A 27260-nucleotide genomic window follows, 5' to 3' on the forward strand; every position below is an offset into this window, starting at 1 on the left:
AAAAAGTTTTCGCAGATAGTAACGATTCGATTTCAGTGCATTGAAGTCAGTTATGAAGCAAGAAACAAAAGCTTATTTTTCAGTGTCAAAAAAGTAGAAAAGTTTGTTAGTTTCCGAAACCACCAAGGCTGTAAAGTGTAAACCGTGATATAAGTAACAGAAAACGATCAGAGTAACGTTCTCTGTTCTACTAAAAAGAATACCAAATGTTTGTCGGACGCAGAGTGGCAATTTGACAATGGACATTTCATTGACACTCCTGCATTACATGATTGAAAGCGTCTTGTAATAGCTGTTTTTTTATGAAATTAAATTGTGTGTATATTTTGTGCTGACCTTGAATTTAATAATAACAACATATAGCCAGAGTAATAATAAAATTACCTTTTCGTTTCTGGACGTTTTTTAGATGTAAAACAATCAAAATTTTTCGCTCTGCGCATTTTGACAAAAAGGACATACCCGAGAATTTTAAATCTAGCACTAAAAATTTTGCTTGCCCGGAAATAAATTTATAAACCTTTAAATGTAATGGTCATAGGCGCCCGCAGCGTATAGGCACAATGCACACGAGCTTATACCATTTTCAGCTGTGTTACTTACGCTTGTTTGCATTTGAAAACTTTCAGGCACTCGCCGAGTTGATTTCAAAGTCATTTTTATCACCACTGACGGGATAAATCATTCATAATTAGGCTACCACGTTTTTATAACTTGTATCACATGTACGTTACTCGTTCTATTTGATTAGTTTGTTCTAAGCCAAAATCTATAAAATCAATAGAGGTTTTCTTGCGTAATAACTAATAAGCTAATACTTTATAATTAAAACCAATACCGTATAGGTCCCTGAACCCAATCACGAACCCATTGTTTGGGAACATAGACCTTTTAACGTTTGCATGGGACAACTTTTAATCTTTTCGTTTCTTGATTGACCCCAGAGAGGATTTAGCATAACAACAACATGCACCGAACCATCAACAGCTACCAGCACCTCGCAGTTTCTTTAACTGCAAGAAAGCCCAACGTAAGAAATATGTTATGACACAAATTACGTCAAACGTGAAAACGATAATCATGCTAACTCACTAGGAATGGTCATCTCTATCTTGCGATGAAAATGGTTGATTGTTATGATAAGTCAAAGATTCACCAGCTGTACCACTTTGTCGTGTTGTGTTCAAAATGACTAAACCCAGGTAAAATCCTTTCACCCTGACGCTGATAAACGTGGTATTATTTAGTTTAATGGCATGTTATGTTCCGCAGAAAGCTAATAAGCCAGGTAAAATAGGCTGTGATAATTATTCCAACGTAACATTTCTCTTATCATCGCACGTAACATGAATTTTGAATTTTGTGTTGTGGAAAATTTTTATAGCAATATCTTTGCAATGATGCTGTTCTACACAAGTGTGACCTGTAACTTAGACCGACACTGAACTTAAAGGAACGACATGTTTTGCGAAAAAAAAGAACTTAGAATTACAATCGAGCCATCAGTTCGGAAATGTCAGCAAATATCTCAGCGTGACTGGTCGCAGTTACTGTACAGCTATTATCACAGTTCCAGATTACAGTATATACATCATTTATTGCGTAGAAGACAAATCCAACACTTTTCTCCGGATAAAAATTTTACACAAAAAAATGTTTTGCAATAATTTTTTTTATCTCCAGTTGAACAAATGTTAGAAATTTTCATATGCAACGCAGCGCTTTTCAAACACAACAAATCAAAAATACAAACGATAAAGGCACATCTAAATTATGTACATTACAAGGATAGTTTACAGGACGGTCAAATATGTTTTATTCACAATTATATGTTTAGAATGTTATATTCGAAAATACTTCAGAAAAACTTGTTTCAAACAACTTAATTTCCATCGCATCGAAATTTCATTTTGGTTGACCTTATATGCATCGAATTGCTCCAGTAGGTCCAATAAATCATTTCGTTTTGGACTCTTGATTGACCCCAGAGAGCATTTAAACTAGAATGACGACATGCACCAAACCACCAACCGCCGCCACCACCTCGATAATCCACGCAGTTTCTTGAACTGCAAGAAAGCCCAACGTTAGAAATATGTTATGGTTCAAATCACGTCAAACGTGAAAAAGATAATTATGCTCACTCACTAGGAATCGTTATCTCTATCTCGTGATGAAAATGGTCGATTGTTGTGATAAGTCAAAGAGTCACCAGCTGTACCACTGTATGAACCGATGTGAAGACGAAAGAGATTGTCTTCATCATCAACTGAAAACTGACTGCAATGGAAAATATTTCGACGTCAGATTGACATTTAAGAAAGCGATATCTAAGAAAGGCTTATACATAAGATTTCACGGCGTACTTAAAAACTTGGCTTTTGTTTAGTTGATTAAGTTTACTGTATCATATTAAATTAACGGTAAGTAATACTAAATTTTAAAACACTAAGACCTGTATAACGTAATAAAATTTATCTCATATAATCAAGCTAATTTGTACTCATAGTCTGCATATTTGTAAACGTCATCAAAATTCCAAAGTTCGATTTTCAATCTACATTCTCCACTCTGAGTAAGTCGATGAATCTTTTCAAGCCCTGTTAGTGATGATTCATCATTGCCATAAGTTCTCGATTCAAAAAATAAGACCTAAGTTTGTATTTTTAGCGATAGTTACAAAAGAGATATAATCAGCCCGCTTAGACACCTGGGCGCGTCTTACTTAGAAACTTCAATACACTTAACATATAGCTTTATAGAAAAATAGAATAAATTAACATGCACCAGTCCAAAACTCTCCATCCATTTGCCCAAACCCAGATCGATAATTATTCCAATCTCTTCGAAAGTCAACACTTCCATCGATGCGCCTTTGGAAAACCTGTTGCAAAAAGAGAACTTGCTTAAACATATTCATAAATCCAAACAACGTTAACTTAAACGAACTACTTGCTTGAGCTTCTAAGCCGAATAAAATCATTAAATACTGATCAGATATAAGGAAATATTAATGTTTGAGGAAACTTATACCGTCCAGCCATCTTCGCAAAACACTTGGTCACCATTTTGCAAAACTTGGACACCAGTTGTTGATTACGTGACACATGACGTCGGGCCAGGAGCTAACTTGGTCGTAGTTGTTAATGACGTGGGAGGAGCAGCGGTAGTTGTTTGAGTCATCAACTTCTCCAGACCTATCGATGGCAAAGAATAGGTTTCTGCACATTCCTATCATACCTTTAAATTTTATTGTTGCATCGCTGTAAAGAGGTGTTATTTTCATCTGCTGTCTATTCAAAGCCAACTTACGTGTTAGCTTCTCCATAATTTCGACCCCAAGTGACCCGAGAGCGCACGATTCTCCTTGGATCCCTTTATCACCATCTTCTCCGCGATCACCTTTGACTCCCTTGCTTCCGGCTTTCCCGCGACCTCCGACATCTCCTTTTTCACCTTTTGTGACGTCACCATTGATGGCATTGTCATTACACACAGTAACCTTGAAATAGAATCACCTTTCATAATTGTCTTGTCACCAGCCAAATCTATATCAAGTCCGACAAATTTAAAAGCGGAGTCGCAAGCAAATCTTTAAACTCGATTCGCAAGTCAAGTCCAGTCATTTGGCAAATAATAAGTCTAGAGTTAAGTCGTGTGATACCTGAAGCCAAACCACACAGAAAACAAGAAATCGTTTGTGTCAACAAGAAACATTTAAAATGTCTGAAAATTTCCTTAGTTTTGCGGCTCTGGACGCGTTCGTAAAGACAAACAAACTTCACTTTAAGTTAAATCAAAAGTTCGGACAAAAGTAAAAACAATAGTTTCATCTTAAATCTGAAATCTAATCAACAAGGAACGACTCGAATCAAGTCGAGACTTCAAATATTTACTCGAGTCAAGATAAATGTTTAATGTTATTTTCTAAAACGAGACTCAAGTCAAGTCTTTGCAAAAACTGAATCACAAACCCGAGTCATTACCATTCTAGTTAAAAGCTTTTATGAATGTAAAATATTGAAAGTATCGTTGAATGCTATTTACCCAAACATTACCAAAACAGTCAAACATTTTATTGTAAAACTCACCTGCCTACATTGTTGCGAAGAGGTCATCTTATAACAGAATGCGAATAAAATCAAACAGATTGCGAACTTCATAGCTTCAAGACTTTGAGAACTCTTTTCAGTGATATTACACCCACCAACCTGGCAAAATGTCTCTGCCTAAACTGTACGATTTCAGACTGATATATATAGCTAGTAGGTGGAGGAAAGTTTTGTTTCGGGTTGTATTGCTTATCAGTCAACTGGCGTCAGCAAAACCGCAAATTTCGACAAAACTGCTGAAAAACAACTTCTTTGAGCAAAATAACTTCTTTACGAAGCAATTGTGATAAATTTAGCAACTACGCATCTGTTTTTCTTTTGGCTAATATTCATGGAATGAATGAATGCATTCATAATATGTGTTATGTTTTTAGTGGGACAATGGGCTATTATGAAATCCTCTTGTTGTTTTGCACGAGCATGAAACCAATGACGAGTTTGCGGCGAGTATTCTGTAATTATCAAAACAACTTCACTGATTAAGACAAGATTTTTCAAGGAACTATGTGTTTGTGACATAATCAAGTTTGAACTTTAGTTAGGCGTACATCAGCCAAATTGATATAGTTATTGTTATTGGCGTAACATGTGGTCGCACGACTTCCAGTTATCCATGCACAGCAGGAAATAAAAAGTCATGTTTGGTATTAGCGGTTTTCATGAAAATATCTGCTGACCTTTGAAAAACGTTCAAATTAATTTGTAATTCTGCTCAATAAACCATCATTGTCATCATCATTGTCATCATCATGTCATCATCATTGTCATCATCATTGTCATCATCATTGTCACTTTTGTTAGCTAATTACCGTATATTCCGCTTGCGTTAGCACCAGGAAGTTTACGTTTTAATTTGTTGCCGACATGGCTGATGGAATGACGCATTATGGGTCGCCCTTAATGGTGAAAATTTGTTTCAACTGATGCTTCTTGTTCACAAACCATTTAATAATATTGATATCTGTGTAATGCAATGACTACGTTTAAAAAGAGTTTTTCAATTAAAGTGTCAACCGACAATTTTAAACTACTTAGCTCGCATACCTACTTTTAACACGCTCAGGTCTTTTTGTCTAATTTGTTGCTAAAACTGCACAACATCTGAATGTTCGTGGAATAATTAATCTAAAAGATCAAGGAAGCACAATTTTAACCGTACAAGCACTTCAAGAGAAACCGCTTCACGTCGGTTGTTACTTGTCATTGCGTAAGTAGACAATGCTTGCGTTAATGAATCAGCTCAATCAGCTCAATCAGCTACTGTCTTTCAATCGAACCAAACACATTGACGGACTAATCGTCGTTAATAGCAAATGACAGTATTTGCTTTAAACTTCCAGACAGTTTTGGTGGAAATGAGCTTATTATAGATTAAAATCTTACAAACTCAATGAACACGCTTGTGACGAAACCAGAATCCTTGAGATCTTCAATTTTCCCGAATTGCTTGGAGAAGTGAAAGAAGTTAAAAGACTGAAAAAATATAGTGATTTGTGTAGGTGACAGAGAAATTCATGCTTTTGCAAAATAGCTTTGTGCAAAATTAGTTCTGTTGTGAACTTTACAAATGAATTGATAAGTATGTCTAAACTTATTTCAATGATAATAGTATAAAACTGAAACCCTTCCCATGTCTCATATCGCTAATGGCCAGTCGCATCAGCCAATGCATACTAAATCGATCGGCAAAGAACAGCATATCAACGACCTCCTCGGTTGAGCACGAAAACCCAGGCTAAAAACTTAATTACAATTGCGTCATTTTTCTTTAGGGAACCAAAGAGCGTCGGTAGGTTAAGTTCAAAATGAAGTGCTTTAAAAAGTATACTAATAAACACGACACATGGCCTACGATGTGAAGCACTGAAACATCTTATATGTACCGTACAAAATGTTACATAAAATGACAAATCTCACATCGATATGTATATCGGCAATGTGTGGCGTTACAAGGTTTTTAATCTTGCGTGGGAAATAATGTTACCGGTTGAAAATATATTTTTGTATTATGTGGCGCAAACAATAAACTATCAACAAAACAGCTGGAAGTAACTTTAACTTTACAATGAAAATCTGAGTGCAGTATAGTGCAACATTTCGTCACAATAGTTTACTTTGCGTTACAAATCTTTCCCTGAGGACTTGAATGGGGAATCGTACATATGCCGTGAACGTGCTTGAAAGATTTTGATAAATGCAAAACTTTATTTTAACTCTTTTTTATAAAAAAGTATAAGTGTCCAAAGCCTGAACGGAGTCTTATCGAATTGTTGATAAAAATTATATGCTTCTGATGTTTTTGCTTCACATACTTCTGTACTAATTGAGGAAACTCCTTTGCTGTTAGTAGGCTACATCAAATAGAAATTTATTTCTAACTAACGAATTTCTTTCTAACTAACTAATCTAGGCTATTTCTATTTCTCTATCTAATGCTTTAACTTGTAAAATAAACTTAAGCAAAAATACAGCCTAAATCTATTATGCTTGTAAACATAAGTAAGTTAGGACAATCATTTTGATATTGAAATATTAAAAATGGTTCGCTTGGAATTGTACCCATGCGAAGTTGCATTCATGTGAAATTTAAGAACTCACTCACTTGATAAACTTTATTTTTGATAATAAATTATAATCAGTTTGAGGGACAATATTTACTCTTAATGTGGTTGCAATACCGTGGTTATACCATTAAAAACTTGTAGTGTGCGGTCTAACATGAGTTTGCAAATTTTTTTTCTATTGAGTTAAAGAAATGGGATTTCAGGTCGTGCACAGACTTGGACAACTAGATAATTCTAGTTGTATAATTAGACTAATTAGAGCGAAATGCCGGTAATCTAATTCTAAGCTAATTTTTGAAATGTTTCTTTGCTCTAATTTTAATTCTAATCTAATTTCTGGTTTTCCTGAAAATGCTACTTTGTCCGCGTCGTTTTCCAGCAAGTTATACAAGAATATCCCTCGCGCAGAGAAAACCAGTGCCAAGCCGCCATCGCATTGCTCACACCATACAGTCTTGGTAGTTATTGTGACGAATAGTAGCCATAGTGACATAGTAGCTTGTAGTGAGGTATGATATAATGCAGGCGGGCAACGCGGCAATGAATGGAGAGTAGGCCTACCGGTACCGGTACCTACAATAATCTCATCCTGCCAAAGACCTTGTAGTTTCGACCACAACCAGAACAGCAGCTCGTCCGACTCCGAAGAAAAAGAGATGGTTAACACAGACTTGTTCTCTTTCATGCCGTCAACTACATCAAGAAAAAAGAGGAAGATTGCTTCAGGTCTAACCAAAGAAAATATTCAAAGTGATGAAGTTGAAAGATGTTTCGCAGCAGAGCGTGAGAACATGAACTGCGATGTTTTGAGTTACGCGAAAAAAGAAAATCGTTTTCCTCATCTCAAGGCTGCTGCTCGAGAACTCTTAAGCATGAGTGCAACATCAGCTCCATCGGAAAGAGTTTTCAGCCATGCAGGAGAACTGTATAGTGGTGTACAGAAATTTGTCATTCTCATGCTTATGAGAATGAACTCTGATTTGATATGAACTGAACTTGATTTTTGTTGTATTTCTTTCTAATTCGGAATTTAATTCAATTTCCAAGTTTTTGCGAATTCAGTAATTCTAATTCTAATCTAATTTGGAAAAAACTGTGTAGCTATAATTTTAATTCTAATCTAATTTGGAAAAAACTGTGTAGCTATAATTCTAATTCTAATCTAATTTGGAAAAGCTGAAAATTTTCTATTTGTCCAACTCTGGACTCGTGCAGTGATCAACTTGAAATGCAAGTTTCAAATAACTTGTACGCCAAATCTGCGGTTAGAGAGAATACCACAAAAACATTGATGTCATAATAAAATTTTATTTATAACTACAGCATATTGCTGCATCATTATACATTTTGCGGGAATTTTGTAACTAACTGAGCTTTTTCCATTTAGTAGCGTCCGGACGTTGAGATTAGTATAGGTGCAAAAAAAAAAAAAAAAAAAAAAAAATAGCAAAAAAGGAAAACGTTCTCGCGTTCTAAATTTTTTCTCGGAATAAATCCGTCAACTGGAAAAAATTGGAAAGTTTCCGCTTCCGCGTAAATGTTAAAATGATGACAGCACACTTCGGGGTTTACGTTTACTTTTACACAGAATTTCTTCTAAATACAGTTCTATAGAAACTGAGGCAGGTTAGAGTTTTGTCTCAACCAGATATATATTGCTGGTTGACAAAGAACTTTCCTCCACTTTCTTTTCACTTTCACTGCTACCACCACAAAAGCTCCTGGGCAACAACCTGCAAATTTGAAGTTGTAGGCCTATATTTTATCAGAATTCATTATAAGGAATTTAGTGCGCAATTCCGAACAACATACGTAAATAAATTAAGAAAAATCTTAACCCTTTCATCTGCAAAGCATCTTCTACATTTTGTGGGAGTTATTGGTCACATGTTTCAGGTAGGAAAACATTTGATACGACCGAGAGAAATATAACAGCTGCCAGTCCGAGACATGGGGCAAAACTTTCACTTTCTCCTTTGTTTGATTAATAAAATTTAAGGTAGATTTTTCTAATTTGGACATATAAATAATCTTGATAAAAGCATTACTTGTGAGTACAAGCATACAAAAGTAAACCTGAGTGCAAGATAAATGGTGAAATAATTCCTCCAATTCTCCCGCAAGCCGAACAGATTCTCATCACCGTTTGCCTAGTAGGTGTTGGGAAGAATTCCACGTGGTAGACATAGACAACCGCAAAACCGATGCTAGCGGTAAATTTGCCAAACATGAAAAGAAAAACGACAAACTGCTCACCCCCTGTAGTATTAAATGAAGACCGGACACTTGACAAATAATTAATTTTCATACAAAAAAAATCTTATGTATTCTTTTTACAGATCGCTGCGGAAGGTGTTAGAGCAATGCCCGATGCGCAACACGTCATTGCCGCCATGTAAGACTTCCTTCGTCCAAATGAATCGATGATGATGTAAAATACACTGAGAGCCAGAACTTCCATGGCGCCACTAATCGACAGGTTCACAAATCGGTTTCCACTTAAATTGTTGACATTAAGAGAAATAGCGTAGTACGACATGTTTACAACGCACCTGAAATAGGATTTCAAAGCAAAGTGACATCACAGTAGCCTACTACAAATCTAATATGTGCGACTTTAATGCTTGAATTCTAGAATCTAATTTCCGTACTTTTCATTAACAAGTTACAGTATATACTCAGTGTCATAGTTATGTTCAGCATCTTAAGCATTTAAGCGTAAAAAACGTGTTTAAGTGAGCCCAGTAGAACATTTAAAGACATAAACATTTCTCCTTAGCTTGTATGCAAGCGTCACATGTTACCATGAAATACCGGCGACTAGAAGGCGTCCCATCATTGTACGATTAGATAATATTTCCAGGCCAGATTTGTAGCACGACTTGAGAGCAACTGTCTCGGATAGCAAAAATTTTGATTCTATTTTAGTTTTCTTATTCAGCTTGTTAATCCTGGCAACTTTTAGAAGAACTTTTTCAAGCTCTTCTTCTCTTCTCTTTGAAGCCAGCCACAATGGACTTTCATCAATCAACCTGTGATGTTTGGGCCGAGAAATGGTCAAGCTGGTTTAGTACAGGTTATTTTTAAGTGAATTGTACTGGAAAATGTTTTGCAAAGCAAGTTTTATTGAACTCATAGTCAATTCAATGTATTTAATGCTTTACAAGCGCAAGCAAGCTGAGTTTTGAACGTTAACTTATAATTTGATTTTCAGGATATGTTATAGACAGAGCGTTTTTTATGCGTTACCAAAAATTAGATCCAGGCTAAGAATACAACCATATTTAACTTGTTTTACCAATAGTAAGCAATATATGGAATTCCAACCAATCCTATAACACCCATAAACCAACGCCAGTTACGAGTGAAATGCATTATCGGCCCAAGCAGCATAAACCCAACTCCGATTCCAGAGCTCAGACAAAAAGAAGTAAACGATCGATAATCTGGAGGAACGAATTCCGAACCTATTTTTTGAAAACAAAATTATTTCTTACAGAATTTGCGAAGCTTTTCGCAAATATGGGTCACCATGAGAAATTACCAAGCAACGTTGCTGAACAGTAGTTCACAAGACTGGTCCATACTTCAGTTTACTTACTTCAGTGACTGCGCTGATTTCTACGCCATCGAAATGAAATTTCGAGCAGGAGACGATATCTTGGTCATGAGTTTTGTTACCTGTTTGCACAAAACTAGTAATGCTTGTATATTTTTAGTAATTTTCATGACGTTTCTCGTGCAAAAACATTTGCAAGTGAAATATGGATACTTTAGGTTCCGCGTATTATGGCGTCACAACGGTACAGTGATGTGGTCACTAGCGTTTCGTTTTCCGCAGACACAACTTATTGGTTTTTACCACCGCCCTGTAACTAGATTGTCAGCTTTATTGAGAAGTGGCTAGACCAATTTTTGTGGAAAACTACTTATACAGTAAGTGATAACAATTATTACTTACCTTTTTTTTGATGTCATTTGTGATCGAAAAGAAAACAAACATTATTAGCAATGTCTTTCAAAATTTGCGGAATGTGTTTTAGTTATAAAGAGGCATCATTCTTTTAACAATTTTTTTGTATATATATATAACATATAGTCAAACGCAATCTATAAAGATGTCCAAAATATACAAGTGAATGGAAGAAGCTCAGAAAATGACGAGCACGCAGGTTTTATTCAAGGGTTGATATTGGTGATCGTTACGAAGTTTTAAGACACCGCATTAAAGTTGTCTAAGTATGTGAAATTAACCATCGCTGCTTAAACTAATTATTTATTTTTAACAATGCAGATTTCACAAAACTCCTTTTAGCGGTGTAAAATTTGCCGCCAGACATGAGTTAAACCAAACGACAACTCACCGATAACGAATTTTTAGTAAGCGGCTTGCAAATTTACCGAAAACTAAAATATTTTCCTTCAAAATCGGCACCATTTCAGGCGGTACATTCCTTTCGAATAGAAAGTTGCTTTGAAACACGTTTTCCCAAAAAATTTCAAAATGCTTAGCCAAACATTGCATGCCAAACGTCATAACTAACGCCGACGTTGAAACATTTGGCAGGGAAACCTCCAATATCGCAACCCTGTGCACGATGGATCGCCTACTCTCATACGTCATCGCTTTTTTTCCTCTCTCAACAAATGTTGAGCTTGACGTACAGTGGCACAGTTAGTTTTAGTTAGGAAAAAATGTATGTAATGATAACACCAAATCACCAATACATTTAATTAGAACAAGGATTGAGCTTATACGTCAGCATACATCGTACAGGTAATTGCTATTTTTCTTCTGTAGGCTAATTGCTGAAAAACAATTTTTGGGAGACCGTTGAAAAACTTCAACAGACCTTTTCAGTCCCTCAAAACGCCTTAAAAAAACACTGCGCGCACGTACGAGCATATGTACAAGTACCAAGTTGCCGGTGACTGGGCCGTCCAACCACAAAGTAACAAACATTTGTCAACGATTCTATTCTTACTGAGTTTAGTCAAATTTTGAAAATATTCGAACGACACGTTGTATCTTTTGCAGGAACTCCTCTTGAAGATTTCAGTATTATTTTGTTCGTAAGGAATTGTCAGGTTCAAGAGATATTCGTTTAACTGTTCAGAGGTAATATTCATCTCTCTGGAAATCGCCTTAATTGAAGTAAAGCAATAAATTTTAAAATCTTGGAATAAACTCAACGGTAGTCTCATCAATAGAGATGAAAATTTAGAATGATTTAATGTTTATTGTTTACCTCTTTATTCACGTTATCCATAATCGATGATACATCACATCTATAAGGTGGTGTGTACTGGTTGACCAAACTTTGAAGTAATGGAAAAGCGTTTGGAATTGCTGACAAAAACAGAAGAAAACAAAGTCTTTTTTCATAATAACCAAAGTCATTGCTTCTGAAAAGTTTTTTCAGATTCTTCATGATGCGCTTGAAAATGATTGGCTGATAACTTAAGCAAGTAACGTCAAACTTTTAAACGATAAATCCATTTTTTAGTTTACCTGAAGACTTGAAATCAAATTGAAATTAAGTTGTGTTGGAAAAAGTCTTATTTTGGATTAATACAGAAACAAGTCTGTTTTATTTTCATAATTTCACCACAATCATTTCTATGTATTTCGTTAAATAGTTTTGCCTTGGTAAAGCTTATCTGTTTCCTTTAACGAACATAACACTTCTTTCGTAGAGTTGAGAGCAAGTCTAAAAAGAAGCTGATTTTAAATCAAAGAGTAGTTGTCAGTAAGTATACCGGAATTCGTCTTAAATAAAGGTTGGTGATTCAGTCAAAAATGCGTCGCATACAACGCAAATTCATAGCTTAAGTAGGACGTGTAATACTGTGTCAAATGAAAAAAAAACAAGCATGACTCATTTATTTGAAGTAGGTATGAATAGAATGCTTGGGTAGAATACAAGAAAAATACTACCATTATAGTCGCCAGAAAAAATTTGTATGTTCGAAGCAATTTTTCCATGTTTTGCCTAATTTAAACTATAATAAAGTAGCCTAAACATAATGTCAATTAAACCCTGACCCTCTATAATTCCATATTAAATTGAAGAAAGTGACTATTTCACCGAAAGTGGTTAACGCAGAATCGTTCAAAGATAGGCGGTTGGGTAAGAAGAATGAGAATGCGAACAAGTAATTTAACTTATTTCGGTTGTTATTTTAGCCGTTTAAGTTATCGAAGTTAGATTAAAATTAGAAGGTAGATTCAGATTAGGTTTAGGTTTCTCTCTTATAACATTGACGTCCGGTTAACTTGAAACTGTTAAAAATAACTTCAAATGCACGACATTTTCCGGTGAAAATAGCGGCAGCCGGAATTGAAACCTCAATCATCAAGCATGCTGCTGTTACATTGTGATGTCTGTATGGCTCCTACTCCGTCATAGTTATAGCCATGAATTTGCGATACATTTTGTGCTATAATTGCTTAACCCTTCGATAGTATTCCAAACTTTTTTCCGGGTTTCTTCCTGACAAATGTTCTTTGATTAAAGGCCTATTTGTTTTTCTACTCGCCTCTCACTTCAACCTTAGACCTTTCCTTTTGCTTTGAAATCTATTGGATGCGATATTGAGCAGATTAAGCGACAAAACTGAATTCTAACTGAATTCAAAATTCAAAAACGTTATCAGCAGTTAAGTTTGTTTTGCGTCTGCAGCTTTGCGGTTTCCTTTTCCGTTTTGCATATGTTTTGCAGTTTCCTGATTTCTTAAAAGCATTGCTGCATGTAGCTCCAAATTTCAAGGAAACGATTTTAGTTGTTAATTTTGCGAAACGTGCTTAATCTTGTAACAAAAATTAAACTCTTAATTCTGGTTAAACGATTTGTGAAATTTCTTTGAAGAACCTGTTTACGTTTTGTCGGTTTTGGGTCTTGTATAGTTATTGTTATATCCAGTAACTTAGGCAAATAAAAAAAAATCTTGAAAAAATGTCACACACCTTTTCAAAACCTCACTCTAAAACTGCATGGACCACTACCTTTTCGTAGCAGATAACCTTGAATGTCTCCGTAAAGTTTCTAGCTAAACTGGAGAAAACTTTGTTTTTAAAGTGATACCCATGCCAAGCCAGGCTAAAAGTAAAGAGTCAAACTAAAAGTTGTTCTAAACGAAAAATCATGAAACCGCACAAAAATGTCTGCCATACAGCATCTTTCGTCGCGCCGGTTAGCAAGGAATGCGTTCCCGCAATCCGTCCGTAAATGGAAACCCACCAATGCGTTCACTACGTGTTTGGAGAGGCGACTGGGGAAAGTGCAAAGTACAGAACTTGTACTTTTGGAAACCTTGTATACTGTGTGTATTCTTCCAGAACCTATCAAAGGCTAATGTTTGGAAATTGGAATGTCTTTTCTGTGACAGGAAAGTAGCAGAAACTAGTTGAAGAAGCCAAACGATATCACTTAGATATTGTAGGCATCTCTTTATCAAAGCGCCATGTCTCCAAAACTGTTCAGCTGGCTGGTAGACAGAAACTCTTCTGCTCTGGCGTCATTACAACAGTTATTTCTGCCCTCTCCTGTCTCAAAATATTTGCAAGTCTCCGAATGGCGGATTGTGTGGATGAAGGTAGGCCTATTTCTATAGGAGGTCGAATGTGCACAATGGTGAAGCTAAAATTAAAGGGAAGCGAAGCGATCTGACACGAGGTGGTACTTAAAAAAGAACATACTTTGTCCATTTACATGTACTGCATTTAGGCTCTACCAATTTCCACAGTATGGGATATATGTATTTTATCGCGTGTGCTAGTAAAGGTGGTTCTATTGTGGTTTGCGTCATAAGTTCATAAAATTCATACGAAAAAAGTGTTGTGATAACTAATTAGAACAAATTTTGTGAAATGAGTGAAATTTCTGGTTGTACACATATAGCTTATTGCAATGAAGGCAAACCAAGCACTTTTTTCAGAAGGAAGTACTTTACACACGTAAAATTGTTTTTATTTATTAAACATCCAGTTCAATACAATGATTTTCCAAATTTTAAATTTAAACGAAAAGTGAATTAAAAATATATTTTGAGCAATATTATGACAAAATGTGGTTTTCATTACACATGATTTAAAACTTATCATTTACAGCTCCAGAAAAATTTTCTTGTAGATGATTTTAATTCCCAACACATCGAAATCTCATTTTGGTCGATTTTAATCCAACATTGCTTGACCAATGCTGCCATAATATCTTTTCGGTGGAACTTCTAGTTCGTTCCCATAAAGCATTTAATGTAGAATGACGACAATAACCAAACCACCATCCGCCACCACCACCATAGTTGTTTACGCAATTCAAGGAGCTGCAAAATATGAGTATATCATGGATTCATGAAATTTACACGCAGTTACGTCATATGAATGGAGTCAGCATACTTGGTGTCATCGTTATCTCTATCTCGGGATGAAAATGGTCGATTGTTATGATAAGTCAAAGAGTCACCAGCTGTACCACTGTATGAACCGATGTGAAGACGAAAGAGATTTTCTTCATCATCAAGTGTGAAGTCACTATATGCAAAAAATTTAATGTTTTAGTAAAAAACGTTTGAAAAAAAAACAGGACACATTTAACGTTAGAATCAGGAATCTTGCATTTACATAAACTATTTTATAACACATAGTTATAGCTAATTTTCTGATTTAATCTTAATTTCTATGAACGTCAAACATCAAAGTTTATAAAACCATAGGCCTTTAACAAATGCGTTTCTATATGAGATGCAAATAATTTCATATGACAGGTTATATGTGTTATGTTAAGTTATGTTATAAGGCCTACTCATAATCGGCGTATTTGTAAACGTCATCAAAATCCCAAAGTTCAATTTTCAAATTGCAATCTCCACTCTGTGTATTTCGATGAATTTTTCCCAGACCTACATAAGAGTGCATGGGCGTTGCCAAAATTGCAAAATTTGAAAAATCTATACCGAACTTTATTACTTTAGCATTACGAATTTTGTGAACATATTTATTAACCAGAACCTTACGCATTCACATGATTACAGGTTGTTTAAAAACTTATGCAATTCACTAAAGACTATATAACTATATTACATAATATTGTATTAACTTTATACCTAGCCAAAACTCTCCATCCATTTGCCCAAACCCAGATAGATAATCATTCCAGTCTCTTTGGAAGTCAAGACTTCCGTCCATGCGCCTTTGAAAAACCTAAAAGTTAAAACAACATACAGTACTGTGAAATTAAATGATAAATAAATTAATAACTTTTTTGACAAAACTACTTTCAAGAGACAAGCAAATTCACTGAATACTGGCTGTAGATATATAAAGGAGCCTAAAATATGAAAGAGGTTTATACCGTCCATCCATCTTCGCACAGCACTTGATCACCATTTTGCAAAATTCGCACGCCATTTGCTGATGACGTGGAGCATGACGCAGGTCGAGATGCTGACGTGGTTGTCGTTGTTGTTGACGTTGTAGGAGCTATGGTAGTTGAGGAAGACAGCAATTCTTCCAAACCTATTGATGGTAAAGTTTTTGTAAATCCCTTTTAGTCACGTTGAATCTTTATATTTCATAATAACTATTTATTGTACACGTCAAAGCCAACTCACGTGTTAGCTTTTCCATAAGTTCGACCCCAAGTGATCCGAGAGCGCACGACTCTCCTTGGATCCCTCTATCACCATCTTCTCCACGATCACCTTTGACTCCTTTGCTTCCGGCTTTCCCGCGGACTCCTTTATCACCTTTTACAACATCATCATCGCATACGGTCACCTGGGTAGTAAGAAAATTGTTGTTAAACTCTTTGTCGAATCTCCTTAAATCTGCACTTAGTCCAGTATGGTTGAAAGTATTAGTAACTGTCAATTATTGAAAGTATCGTTGAATGCTATTTACCCAAACATTACCAAAACAGTCAAACATTTTATTGTAAAACTCACCTGCCTACATTGTTGCGAACAGGTCATCTTATAATAGAATGCGAATAAAATCAAACAGATTGCGAACTTCATAGCTTCAAGACTTTGAGAAACCTTTTCAGTGATATTACACCCACCAACCTGGCAACTTGTCTCTGCATAAACTCTACGATTTCAGACTGATATATATAGCCAGTAGATGGAGGAAAGTTTTGTTTCGGGTTATATTGTTTATCAGCCAACTGTCGTCAGCAAAACCGCGGATTTTGGTAATGCTGCTGAAAAACAACATTTTTCTTCTCCAAAACAGCTTGTTTACGAAGCAATTGTGACAAATTTTGCGGCTATGCACCTGCATTCCGCTCCACTTACTCTCTTCAACTGAAAGAAAGCAATCATCATGTCTGTCACGTTATTAGCGGAAAAGTACGGTGGAACGAAACCTCTGTGTTATTTTGCTCGGGGCATGACACCAATGACGATTTTGTGGGAATTATTCCGCAATTATCAAGATAACATCACCGACCGAGACGACGTTTTCCAACGAAGAAATAGTTTTGTGACATTATCAAGTTTGAACTTTAACTCTGCGTTATCACAATTGATATTATCATTGTTATGGGTGTAATATGCGGTGACATGAAAGACATAGACAGCAAGACATAAAAGGTCATGTTTAATGTTTGCGGTTTCCACGAAAGAATCTGGTAAATCAGTTTGTGATTATCGTTGGCTTTGGTCATTCTTGCTGTATTATGGCTTTCGTAAGTTAAGTACATCCCGCTTGTTTCATCACCATCCGATGATCATTGATGAAGTTAACGTTTTGATTTGTTGCCGACATATCTGATCGAATGACGCACTTAACGACACTATTTTAGTGATCAGACATATTCCAACTGGTGGTGGTTTTCCCGTAAACACTTCACAATATTGTTATCTGTACAATAGTAATGTTTTAAAAATAAAGGATTTCATCAAAAGTGTCCAATGACAGTTTATGAGTCCTTAAATCATATGCCTAATTTTTTAAACGCTCGAGGTTTTTTTCAAGTTTGTTGCTTTAACAGCCAAACATCGGTTGTTACTTGTTTCATCGTCAGTAGGCCTACTTGCAAATTTAATTATTATTATTGTTTATTTTTATTCAGAACATGATTGGACATACGTTGGACTTATAGTTCAATTAGCTTGGCCGCGACAGACACAGAAAAGTGTCTTTTTGTCCGTATAGTGTACAATTTTACTAGTGTGTTATTTACAGCGTTTTGTCGTTACGTCGATATAACCGATACTTGTGTTATTGTATTAGCTCAGTCCTCAAGATTATCTTTCAATCGAAACGAAAGCATTGACGCACTAATCGTCAAAATCTTATGACTGGCAGCTTATGCTTTATACCCCAGGCGCAAAAAATTTATGAATCATTATCTCATTATCAGAAGAAACGAAATACCTTTGGCTCTGATTACATGAATAATAGTTTCCTTTGCTTTGCAAATCTTCACTTTGAGTGGAACAGAAATAGGCCCTCCATGAGCTAGTAATTAATGGTTTTAAATAAATGCAGCAGTTTTTCTTATCAAATCGGTTTCCACATTTTGCGAAAGCTTTAGCTACTGCTTGTGATTTAAAGGAAGCAGATATCTCAAAGAAACAAACATAAAAGCTATAAGATTTCTATGAAAGTCCTAAATTTTAAAAGCTATATAGGCCTATATAGACGAACTATACCAGGGGTGGGCAAACTTGTTCAACGAAAGAGTCACTGCGGAAAACTACAAACACCAGAGAGCCGCAAATCAGTAGTGTCAATACAAATACGGTAACCAATGCATGGATAAAGAACAATAATGGGTATTACTATTCAGCTAGAGCAGCCACTAAAAACATGTCGGCGACCGGCAGTTTGCCCACCTTTGAACTGTACAGTGTATAGCTATATAGAAGCAGCTTGATAGAAGTGATTATCAAGTAATTGTTTTTATTCATTATTATGTATCATCATTTTTCTAACACAACGAAAAAACTTACATCTAGCGTTTCTTCGTCGAAATAAAAAAAATTGAATGTGAGCGTCTTTGGACGAGTCCGTTGATATCAAATCACAAATGATTTGCCTTATGGAATGCGATGTCGTTATAATGAATTCTATTAATAAAAAGTCGTTACAATCATTCTTAAATCGAAATTTCAAAGGCGATAAAAAAGACTTATTTGAAATAATGCCATATTATTTTAGTTTTTCAAGAAACATGAAACTGTAATAGCAATTAGAGACTTATTCTCAGAGAAAAAGCGAGATGGAGAAAAAGTTGGATGGTAAGTTCAGTTTGTATCTGTCTTCGTTTAAAATAGTAAAGGTACAAATTACTGACAACGTGTTTATATAGATAATATAGATTTTGTACAATTCTATTATATGTACAAGGCAGTTATATACCTTTATACAGTATAGTTTTGTTAGACTTTATGAAAATGGAATTTTATTTCGATTGAGGGTTACCATTAAAAAATCTTTTCAGTTCCAACAAACTGTAACACTGTTACGTAATGTTTTAGCAGAGAAATAACAATCTAAAATCAATACTAAAATCACAATGGTTTGTCGTGTTGTCCCATCATTGCTTACATAGTTATATTGCAACTTTCCAACATCTGGCACGCTTTTCATAATGTTATCGACTTCATACTATTCAGCTGTTTGCCGTTCAGGGTTTTGAAGTATTTATAATGTATTTTCAAAATTAAGTTCAATTAAGCGTGTTTATTCGTCATCACTCAAATACGCATAGACGAAAACATCGGTGTGGACGTTAAAGTAAAGATTGACAAATAAATTAACACTTACCAACAATAACCTTGACTACAATTAATTAACGCTGTTTACGTAATTATTTGCTATAAGCTTTGCTGTTTTAAAGCATCAGGCTAAAATAACCAATTATATGAAAAAAGGTTTAAAAGTTTTAGCAAAAAATGGGTAACCTCCTAACTTACATACATGCATGGGACAAATCAATTGTGATTGAAACACGACAAAATAACGAAAACACCAATTAACAAGGTCATGATTTTTCCGCGCACAGTAACAGTTAATGAACAGTTAAAGGAAATTACTGTAAAATTACTGGTCACTACACTTCCGTTATGACAGGAACAGCTTTCAGTCTTTCATTTTCCGGCATTTTTTTATTTCCAAGTTTAAATGCTAAGTGAAGTCTTGCCTGGAACGCGTGAAACATAAACGAAAACGCGTTGGAATAAATTAAAGGATTGACAGCGCTGTTTATAGGAAGAAGCCCTATAGCGGACGCGGCGTACGCCATAGGCGGAAGCGATATCCCGCTCATGCTAATAAAAGTCATGATGCAGATTGGAAGCCAACAGCACATGTCTGTTGCGATGAGGAAAGTGATGTTGCGCTGCATCACCGTAATTTGCTTCTCCTTTTGATCTTCATGAGAACATCTGGGTCTTGTTCGATTCGTTTTCCGGTAAATAGCGACGTAAGCAACCATTATAAAGACCATTGCAGAGAAGTTGAACGTTATCACAATTGACGAATAAGCGTTGACGTTGTATGACTGGCCTGCTGCCTTGTACACTCTAGGTACGCATAAACCGCTAGAGCTGTAATATCCGAAGTAGCCTCGACTAACGGGAGTTTGCTGAGGAAAAGTACTAGTTAAGAAATTTTCCAACGAGTACCAGTTATTTGGAATGTTTTCTGGTCTGTGACTGCCGTTTAAAGCAACCAGCATTTCGGCAAATCTTCTTAGTTCATTAAAAGTGATTTCGTTTTTGGGGAAGTACCGATTGCCGTTCTTAATCCACATTGCCGTCACCATGTTGGATGAAAACGACGGAACAAGAGGAATGATTGCCACGGCAATGGATGCCATCCATATAAAAGTAATCCAGATACGAACCACAAACACGCTCATGTTTCTGGCCGTGAAAGGACGGTAGACCCCGTATAGCCGGTAACTTGAAATACAAAGAAGAGTAAAAACAGATGCCAGACTCGATATGACCGTTAAACTACCGATTACGCTGCACATGATGCTTGTCCTCCACTGTCTCTCTTCAAGATAATATCTTCCGGATGTGAGCCTTGCTTTGATTATGATAACAAGCAAGATGATTCCCATAAGAAAATCCGCGGATGAAAGACTAAGGATAAGAAGCTTGTTTACCCGCGTTCTGGAGGACATCTGTTCCGTAAACGGCGCCCGGTTGGAGTTCCGGGCCAAGGTTCGAGCCGTTCTGACGATGACGGCAAAGTTCCCGCCCAAAGCAAGCATCGACATGAACCAGATGAGCACGCTAAGACCTGCGGATTGTATCAGTTCCTCTTTGGAGGAGATCGAGCTTGCAACAAAATACGAAGAGGAATTTTCATCCGAATGATCCTGGCAGTCAAAAACTCCGTCGGAGACGTTTGCCCGAGAAATAAAGTGCGGCATTCCGCTGTTGCAATAGAAATGAGTGTCGTCACCGCATCCTTTCTCGTCGTTTCCAAGCGGACAATCTACGTGGAGATCACATCTCTTGCTTAATGGTATTGAGCTGCTGAGTGGGATGTCAATTTCGTCACCTATAAAACACAAGTAGCCTATGATCAACGTCGGAAGGACGGTGAGTAACTTATTCTGCTACTGCATACTATACTATACTATAGTATACTACTATAACTTATCAAACCTACTGCATAAAGACAAAACTAAAAGACAAAATCATAAATGTTGATGCTTCGGTTTCGATCAATAGTTTTGCCGAAAGTTTGAAGCAAACATTGTTATAGATACATAGTTACAGGCTGCAGTGCCACATATGTTAAAACATGTTGTAATCATTTTTCGTTGCTTTATATCATTTGATTGCAATAAAACATATTTGGGTCGTTAAAAAATTGTAAATTTACATTTTATGAAGCATTTATCACTTATACGCTCTAGAAAAGCATATTGTACCTGTGTCGCACTCGAAGCGTTTATTTCTTTGATTTCTACCGGCTTTGTTGAGACCGTTTTCTTCAACCTGTAACAGATGGCTACATTATTAAACATAAATAAAACCACCGCAATTATTTATCGTACACGTTATAGCCGGCCCTACACAATACGTACTTGCGTGTTAAACATTTTCCATAATATACAGTACAGTATATCCATTTAAATTTAAGCTGATAGACTACTAACAAACTTATTTTATGTTAAGTACTTCCATTTGCACTGAACGTTGGTCGACATAAGTCTAAGCCTTCATTGAAAATAAAGCAGGTCTGCAGAAAAGCAAACGCTATACCAGTGGTTCTCAACCAGGGTGTCATTTACGTTTCGCAAGGGTGCCGCAAGTTATTGCGCACTAATCACTAGTCCAGGAAAACGGTTGCCAAAATTATTTTTATTTAATGCAAAAACTTTTTGGTTTGACTGTGGGTGCCGCCAAATCTTTTGGTTGTTTGCAGGGTGCCGTAAGTCAAAAAAGGTTGAGAACAACTGCACTATACTGTACATACGCGTTCTGCATGACTGGGTATGCACGTGGACTCATCCAAAAGCGATTGCGGGCAATCTACGTCCTCGTCACATACTTGGTCCCTCCGAATGCATCGTCCGTCACATTGAAGTGTTCCCATCGGACAACTGGAGCAGGCAGCCGACTTGTGGCCGTAACAAATCGCCTTGCAAAGACCGAGACTGGCTAGTTTAAATGATTCTGCACATGGGCATTCGTCCGATAAGTCAGGACAGTCAATAAATCCGTCACAAACCCTGTCAAATGGAATTGCATGAACACCGTCGAGGCAAAACGAAACATTTTTAGCAATTTCATTTTCTTTTCGATGGTTAGATGATTTTGCAACGTCATATCCGTATTTTTCTGCATAAATATATAAAAATCATGAAAACTATTATATTTCATCAGAAGTAACAGCCCTTGCGTTGCTTTAGATTGCAAAATAAGTTACATAAGATAACAGAAAAAGGTTTCAAAGATACAATGTATACAAGTGTAATGTACATCTATTGATTAAATTCTTATCCTTCAAAGTTGCAGTGAGCAATCTTGCACATTAAATCTAAATGTATTTTCTATACCAGAATATAAGAAAAACGTCATACAATTAATGTCATGCAAATCGCACAATGATTTAATACCTGTAGCTGGCTTCAGGGAAGCAAAGGCATAATTAAAACCAAGGAAATATCGTAATAACACTACATATTGTGCCATCGCAGAAATGTTATATACTTGGTCGTAACTGAAGACAAAGAAAGACATGCTTATTATGTTTTGTTAAAATGCAACCGTGCATGTTTGTAGACTTTTAACTACATATACATAGCATATGTAGTATAAATATAGTATTTTAACCCACATAGTACTTCTAACACATTGGTTCTCATTTGTTTCTGGTCATGGACCCTTAAAAAAATCTTACATTGAGTTGACGCACACACAAAAGATTGGAAAGGACCATTACATTATATGACATTTGTAGGCTTAAAAGGTACTTTTCCATTCCACAGCAATATTTTCCGCCAAACCATAACCGTTTTTACTCGATTACTGTCATTCTCGAATGCTAACTTACAACGAAAACCACCTTCGGGACTTATACACACGATGTATTAGGTCAAAAACCACTGCGATCTAAGCATTCTCCAGACGAAAACTCACTGCGTCGTTGTTTCGTTTAGCAACTGCACTTAGAAGATTTTCTTTTCGTGCTACAGCTTACGTAAACCAAACACTTCCGCAAGTTCTATTGTATTTTGTTTCGAAAGGTATTAAAAGCGGACTTGCGTGATGTCATGTTTTGGCTGTAATGTGTTTCACTGAATCGAGTCTGTAATCACGCGTCTGAAAATATCAGCACTAACGTTTCCCGAACCTGTGGATAGTTTAACTGCTAATTCATCCGGTAGACTTTTATCGGTTTATATAATGTTATCAATAGGCTGCAAATAGGCTTTTAACAGGGACAGCTGATTTTCTCACTATCGAAAATTTCAAAATAACAACAAAATTGTTTGACTCACAGCTTCATGCCTTGAAGCAGCGTGACGACTTGGTCTAATGGCCGGTTAATTCTCATGGGAGCAAAAGTTGACAAAGCGTCCAGCAAACAATTAATTAGATTATTGTGCAGTCCAGGGCCGTTTAATGCGTCATTGCGTAATAATTTTCAGCACAGCAAACATCTGAGATTTCAGTGGCGTTTGAAACTATGAATCCTGATATTTGCTTAAATGATAGCATCCTATTCGCCTCTACTGTGACGTCATCACCTTCCCAGGGCATCATTCGAGAAACCTGGTAATCAACGGATTAGCTGGGAGAGAGTTACATCATCTGGCAATTGACTAGCGCGTGACTGGGCCAAATAACGCATTCTTTCGCTACATGAATGCGTTTAAGGTATTTTCCTCATCCTGTTTAATGTCACTGTTTTCTTAAGAAATTATTCCTTCACTCTCGCCCTCTGTTTACGTTTTGCTGTCGCATTAAATTCTTATAATAACAACCTTGAATTACCTGGGTCTAAAACGTTGCTTTTCAAACAAATGGATCTTCGCTAATGTGCTTTTTGGTTATTGTTATCTTATGGCTGTGATTGCATACGAACACTATGTGTTCGATAGATTTGTATAACTATAAATCAACCTATTAGCTCTAAAACCTATCTCTCTTACTAAAGTAGAGCGCCGTAGGCCAACATATCCGGCGGAAACTTCACGACATAAAAGTTAACTTCACATATAGTGTGTTGTTTCAACGTTTGTCTAATCTAAATGCATTGTTCGTTTTACAATGTCATGAATAGTATTCAGTTACGGCCGGCGGAGTTACAAAAACCGTTATGCTGGCCTTGACTAGACTTTCCTTTTCATTAACTTAATGATAAAAGATGTGCGTTTTCTCCTGACATTTTCATATACGCATAACAACTTATTAAGTGTTGAAGGCCATACCGAGTTTTATTCCAGCCTAAACAAACCACTAAGCCTGTTTTTCAGCATTTAAAAATATGTTTCCGTTTACAAGTTGTAAACACTGATCGATAAAATGTTAATAGGTAATAAGAACAATCTAATGTTTAACGTTTAAACCATATGAACACAAAAATTCCGTCTTGGCAATAAATAGCGCTCTTTCGTTTTATTGGTCGCAAAAAATTTCCCCTTTTGGGAGACATAGACAAAATAATAACCTAAAAGGCCACAAACAATGCTTTAATACCCTTCGATGGGTCTAAAACGTTTTAACATTGACGAAAGATAAGTAGGTTTAGGTCAAACAAAAAGCTAACTCACTTAAATAAATTTAGCCAAGTATTTCTTGAAAAATCAAACACATAGACGGACACGCTTCTGCACTAAACCGTATGACTTCAAGGCTGAAAAAGTAAAGGTAGGCTATACCTGAAAACCTTACCGGACTAGTTCCAAAACAGTGCAACAATAATCTAATTAACTATGGGCAGACGAGGTGAGGTTCATTCCATGTAAAACTATTCCGACAGACTATAGCTTTCTGGCGCGTATTTGCCAGATTATCAACTGAAGCGCAAATCTGCTGGATATGAGTCATTGAAAACGTTCAAGTTACTTGCCAAATGAGTTTATTTGGACTACATGGCGTTGAGAATTGGTACAAGTGCGAAAAATGCTTTTGAAGTACAGTATTACTTTTTGACAAATGAATGGTAAAACGAAACCCCGCTCGTTTTCGCATCATTGTATAACTGAACCATGACGAACCTAGTCCTTGTTTCTTTAAGCCATTTTGACGTTAACAAATCTTCGTCATAAATAACAAAGACATTCACGAAATATGCTTAATCAAACTTCTTATACATAAACTTTCGCCAGCACACATTTTAATAGTTTGACTTTGTACGTTTTTTTTCACTTATAGAAGTACCGCTTATGATTGCTACGTTGACATCCTCGGTAGTTTACTGTGTACAAATCTTTTCGCTACCCGATTGCCACCGCATCGTTCAATTCAACTAAAACTTTTATAATGTCTTAGTACCTGGTTTCAGCTCTGACATTAGCTTTTTATAAACGATTAAATTAACAGTAACACCTTCGAGTTAGACCATACAGAATAGACAATAGCAATGGCTACAGACATCAACTAAACGACCCGGAACATAGTTTTTTGTAAACATCAAACTGGGCATTTGTTATCTGTCTCAGTTCTTTCTAAGCGTAACCTGCAATCCTAGGTCTATAGCCTATGGTATTTGCAAACAAACAAACCTTCTTTGAAATAGGGGGAATACCTTTAAAATATGAACTGCTTTTTCGATAACATTGATTGCTGATGGACTACAGTAAATCTAGTTTTCGGGTCTGACCTGAAAGACAGGAAGTAATCTCTTATTTGTATAACATCATATATCAACATGCAGCGGAACTGGAACTATATAGGTATTAGGTATTGCTTGTCACATCAAGAAACACGTTTTGACGTCTGGGTTAATTTACGATTGGAATAATTAAGATCAACACGAGAAAACATTCAAAATTGTTGGAATTACCGCATCTTTTTTATGGAACTACTTTGGCTATTTTTAACTTATTCCGGTATTGATATTAGATTATGCTATTGATGCAAAATATCGCGCCATCATTATGACGTATCTAAATATGAATTCAGATTTTGATCAAGATAAGATTGTAATTTAGTAGTATATGATCACGGAATTGTCAACTGTTAGAGTACTGTAATCGAAAACAAACATTTCAAAAAAAGTGGATTTCAGTGTCTGCAACCACAAAGAAAAAACATAAAACGACTAACAATTTGCTAAATACAATAACTAAACTGAGTTTAAAAACACTACAAATTATCAGGTAATGCAATAAATTCACCTGTGCAATATGGTACACAGATATGGGTCGGTTGACCTGAAAGTCGTGTACCAAATACCCATTTCGAGTTAAACAACAAATCTTTTCCCTAAAATTGAGTCACATTTGGCATTATGTACCTAAATATAGCAGATTATGCCATTATAAGTACTGGTAATTGCAAGCAATTACAGAGTTGTTGACTCGAATATTACACGTTAAATGTGCGAACAAAACTGTTCAACCGTGCATACATTAAACAGTTATTGGTAGTTCATTTAAATATATATTACCTAGAATAGCATTGTTGTTCTGCTAATCCAAACTGAACGCGGGTTAATGAATTGGTGAAAGATTTTGTAATGTCTTGGTCGTCATGCATCAAAGGTGGAGCGTCACATACATTGCAGACGAGCAAAATATACATGCACATTGTTTAAGAAGGTTTCGGCTGTAACCACTTTAGTAAATGATATGGTGGAAGTATTTTGATTCCAATTATTGAGCACAGTTGTTATCGTCCAGTGTATCCACTCATTTTCACTTTGCTCAACGTTTTTCTTCTTTTCCGTTTCCTGGTATAACAAAATAAATATGACGTTTGCCTCTTCCAGTGCCATTTCATTCTTCGTTTATAGTTTAAACGCATCAAACTGTTAATGTTAATTTCAGAAGGACCACCCTTGATCTCCAACAAGAAAACCTGCTCATTTTTCTCTTTCTGGGCTCTGTGTCTACAGTATATTAGCATGATTGCGGTGGGGGCAGCAGAAACCTTATAATAT

General features: G+C 36.1%; 5 protein-coding genes across 5 annotated transcripts; all 5 read right to left on the bottom strand.

Annotated features, from left to right (window-relative positions):
- Positions 1 to 1577: 1577 nt before the first annotated feature.
- Positions 1578 to 3060, bottom strand: LOC143452680 (angiopoietin-related protein 6-like). The gene is made up of 5 exons (XM_076953732.1): positions 3034 to 3060; positions 2788 to 2884; positions 2504 to 2652; positions 2149 to 2280; positions 1578 to 2069 (listed from the first exon to the last, which is right to left on the bottom strand). The coding sequence occupies exons 1-5, from the start codon at positions 3042 to 3044 to the stop codon at positions 1883 to 1885; spliced, it is 576 nt and encodes a 191-aa protein (XP_076809847.1). The 5' UTR covers positions 3045 to 3060; the 3' UTR covers positions 1578 to 1882.
- Positions 3061 to 8128: 5068 nt separating this feature from the next.
- Positions 8129 to 10255, bottom strand: LOC143451894 (solute carrier family 22 member 4-like). The gene is made up of 7 exons (XM_076952662.1): positions 10221 to 10255; positions 9975 to 10143; positions 9481 to 9708; positions 9014 to 9228; positions 8753 to 8935; positions 8515 to 8650; positions 8129 to 8409 (listed from the first exon to the last, which is right to left on the bottom strand). The coding sequence occupies exons 2-6, from the start codon at positions 10067 to 10069 to the stop codon at positions 8553 to 8555; spliced, it is 819 nt and encodes a 272-aa protein (XP_076808777.1). The 5' UTR covers positions 10070 to 10143; positions 10221 to 10255; the 3' UTR covers positions 8129 to 8409; positions 8515 to 8552.
- A 651-nt stretch (positions 10256 to 10906) lies between these two features.
- LOC143451895 (uncharacterized) lies at positions 10907 to 12190 on the bottom strand. The gene is made up of 2 exons (XM_076952663.1): positions 11926 to 12190; positions 10907 to 11821 (listed from the first exon to the last, which is right to left on the bottom strand). The coding sequence occupies exons 1-2, from the start codon at positions 12106 to 12108 to the stop codon at positions 11552 to 11554; spliced, it is 453 nt and encodes a 150-aa protein (XP_076808778.1). The 5' UTR covers positions 12109 to 12190; the 3' UTR covers positions 10907 to 11551.
- A 2431-nt stretch (positions 12191 to 14621) lies between these two features.
- LOC143452681 (fibrinogen-like protein A) lies at positions 14622 to 16818 on the bottom strand. Its single transcript, XM_076953733.1, has 7 exons — positions 16622 to 16818; positions 16289 to 16454; positions 16030 to 16193; positions 15782 to 15878; positions 15481 to 15577; positions 15075 to 15209; positions 14622 to 15001 (listed from the first exon to the last, which is right to left on the bottom strand). Exons 1-7 carry the CDS (start codon positions 16691 to 16693, stop codon positions 14815 to 14817), a joined length of 918 nt encoding a protein of 305 aa, XP_076809848.1. The 5' UTR covers positions 16694 to 16818; the 3' UTR covers positions 14622 to 14814.
- A 2534-nt stretch (positions 16819 to 19352) lies between these two features.
- Positions 19353 to 22890, bottom strand: LOC143453561 (uncharacterized). Its single transcript, XM_076954946.1, has 4 exons — positions 22768 to 22890; positions 22125 to 22489; positions 21577 to 21643; positions 19353 to 21200 (listed from the first exon to the last, which is right to left on the bottom strand). The coding sequence occupies exons 1-4, from the start codon at positions 22841 to 22843 to the stop codon at positions 19738 to 19740; spliced, it is 1971 nt and encodes a 656-aa protein (XP_076811061.1). The 5' UTR covers positions 22844 to 22890; the 3' UTR covers positions 19353 to 19737.
- Positions 22891 to 27260: the final 4370 nt, after the last annotated feature.

This window comes from Clavelina lepadiformis, chromosome 4 (genome assembly GCF_947623445.1).
Source record: "Clavelina lepadiformis chromosome 4, kaClaLepa1.1, whole genome shotgun sequence".
NCBI lineage: Eukaryota > Metazoa > Chordata > Ascidiacea > Aplousobranchia > Clavelinidae > Clavelina > Clavelina lepadiformis.

What these genes read in the sequence shown, in the direction of transcription:
- LOC143452680 (XM_076953732.1), bottom strand. An exon ending in GGATGGAGAGTTTTGGACTG is followed by an intron (nt 2,653 to 2,787) that starts GTGCATGTTAAT and finishes ATACAAACTTAG; the next exon opens with GTCTTATTTTTTGAATCGAG. An exon ending in GATAGAGATAACGATTCCTA is followed by an intron (nt 2,070 to 2,148) that starts GTGAGTGAGCAT and finishes GCTTTCTTGCAG; the next exon opens with TTCAAGAAACTGCGTGGATT.
- LOC143452681 (XM_076953733.1), bottom strand. Translation starts at nt 16,693, where the DNA reads ATGAAGTTCGCAATCTGTTTGATTTTATTCGCATTCTATTATAAGATG. An exon ending in GTTCGCAACAATGTAGGCAG is followed by an intron (nt 16,455 to 16,621) that starts GTGAGTTTTACA and finishes CTTACTACCCAG; the next exon opens with GTGACCGTATGCGATGATGA. An exon ending in TACAAATACGCCGATTATGA is followed by an intron (nt 15,210 to 15,480) that starts GTAGGCCTTATA and finishes TTTTGCATATAG; the next exon opens with TGACTTCACACTTGATGATG.
- LOC143451894 (XM_076952662.1), bottom strand. Translation starts at nt 10,069, where the DNA reads ATGCTGCTTGGGCCGATAATGCATTTCACTCGTAACTGGCGTTGGTTT. An exon ending in CCATATATTGCTTACTATTG is followed by an intron (nt 9,709 to 9,974) that starts GTAAAACAAGTT and finishes CAAACATCACAG; the next exon opens with GTTGATTGATGAAAGTCCAT. An exon ending in AACACCTTCCGCAGCGATCT is followed by an intron (nt 8,936 to 9,013) that starts GTAAAAAGAATA and finishes TTAATACTACAG; the next exon opens with GGGGTGAGCAGTTTGTCGTT.
- LOC143453561 (XM_076954946.1), bottom strand. Translation starts at nt 22,843, where the DNA reads ATGGCACAATATGTAGTGTTATTACGATATTTCCTTGGTTTTAATTAT. An exon ending in TTCCCTGAAGCCAGCTACAG is followed by an intron (nt 22,490 to 22,767) that starts GTATTAAATCAT and finishes ATATTTATGCAG; the next exon opens with AAAAATACGGATATGACGTT. An exon ending in TACCCAGTCATGCAGAACGC is followed by an intron (nt 21,644 to 22,124) that starts GTATGTACAGTA and finishes CATCTGTTACAG; the next exon opens with GTTGAAGAAAACGGTCTCAA.
- LOC143451895 (XM_076952663.1), bottom strand. Translation starts at nt 12,108, where the DNA reads ATGAAGAATCTGAAAAAACTTTTCAGAAGCAATGACTTTGGTTATTAT. An exon ending in TGGATAACGTGAATAAAGAG is followed by an intron (nt 11,822 to 11,925) that starts GTAAACAATAAA and finishes ACTTCAATTAAG; the next exon opens with GCGATTTCCAGAGAGATGAA.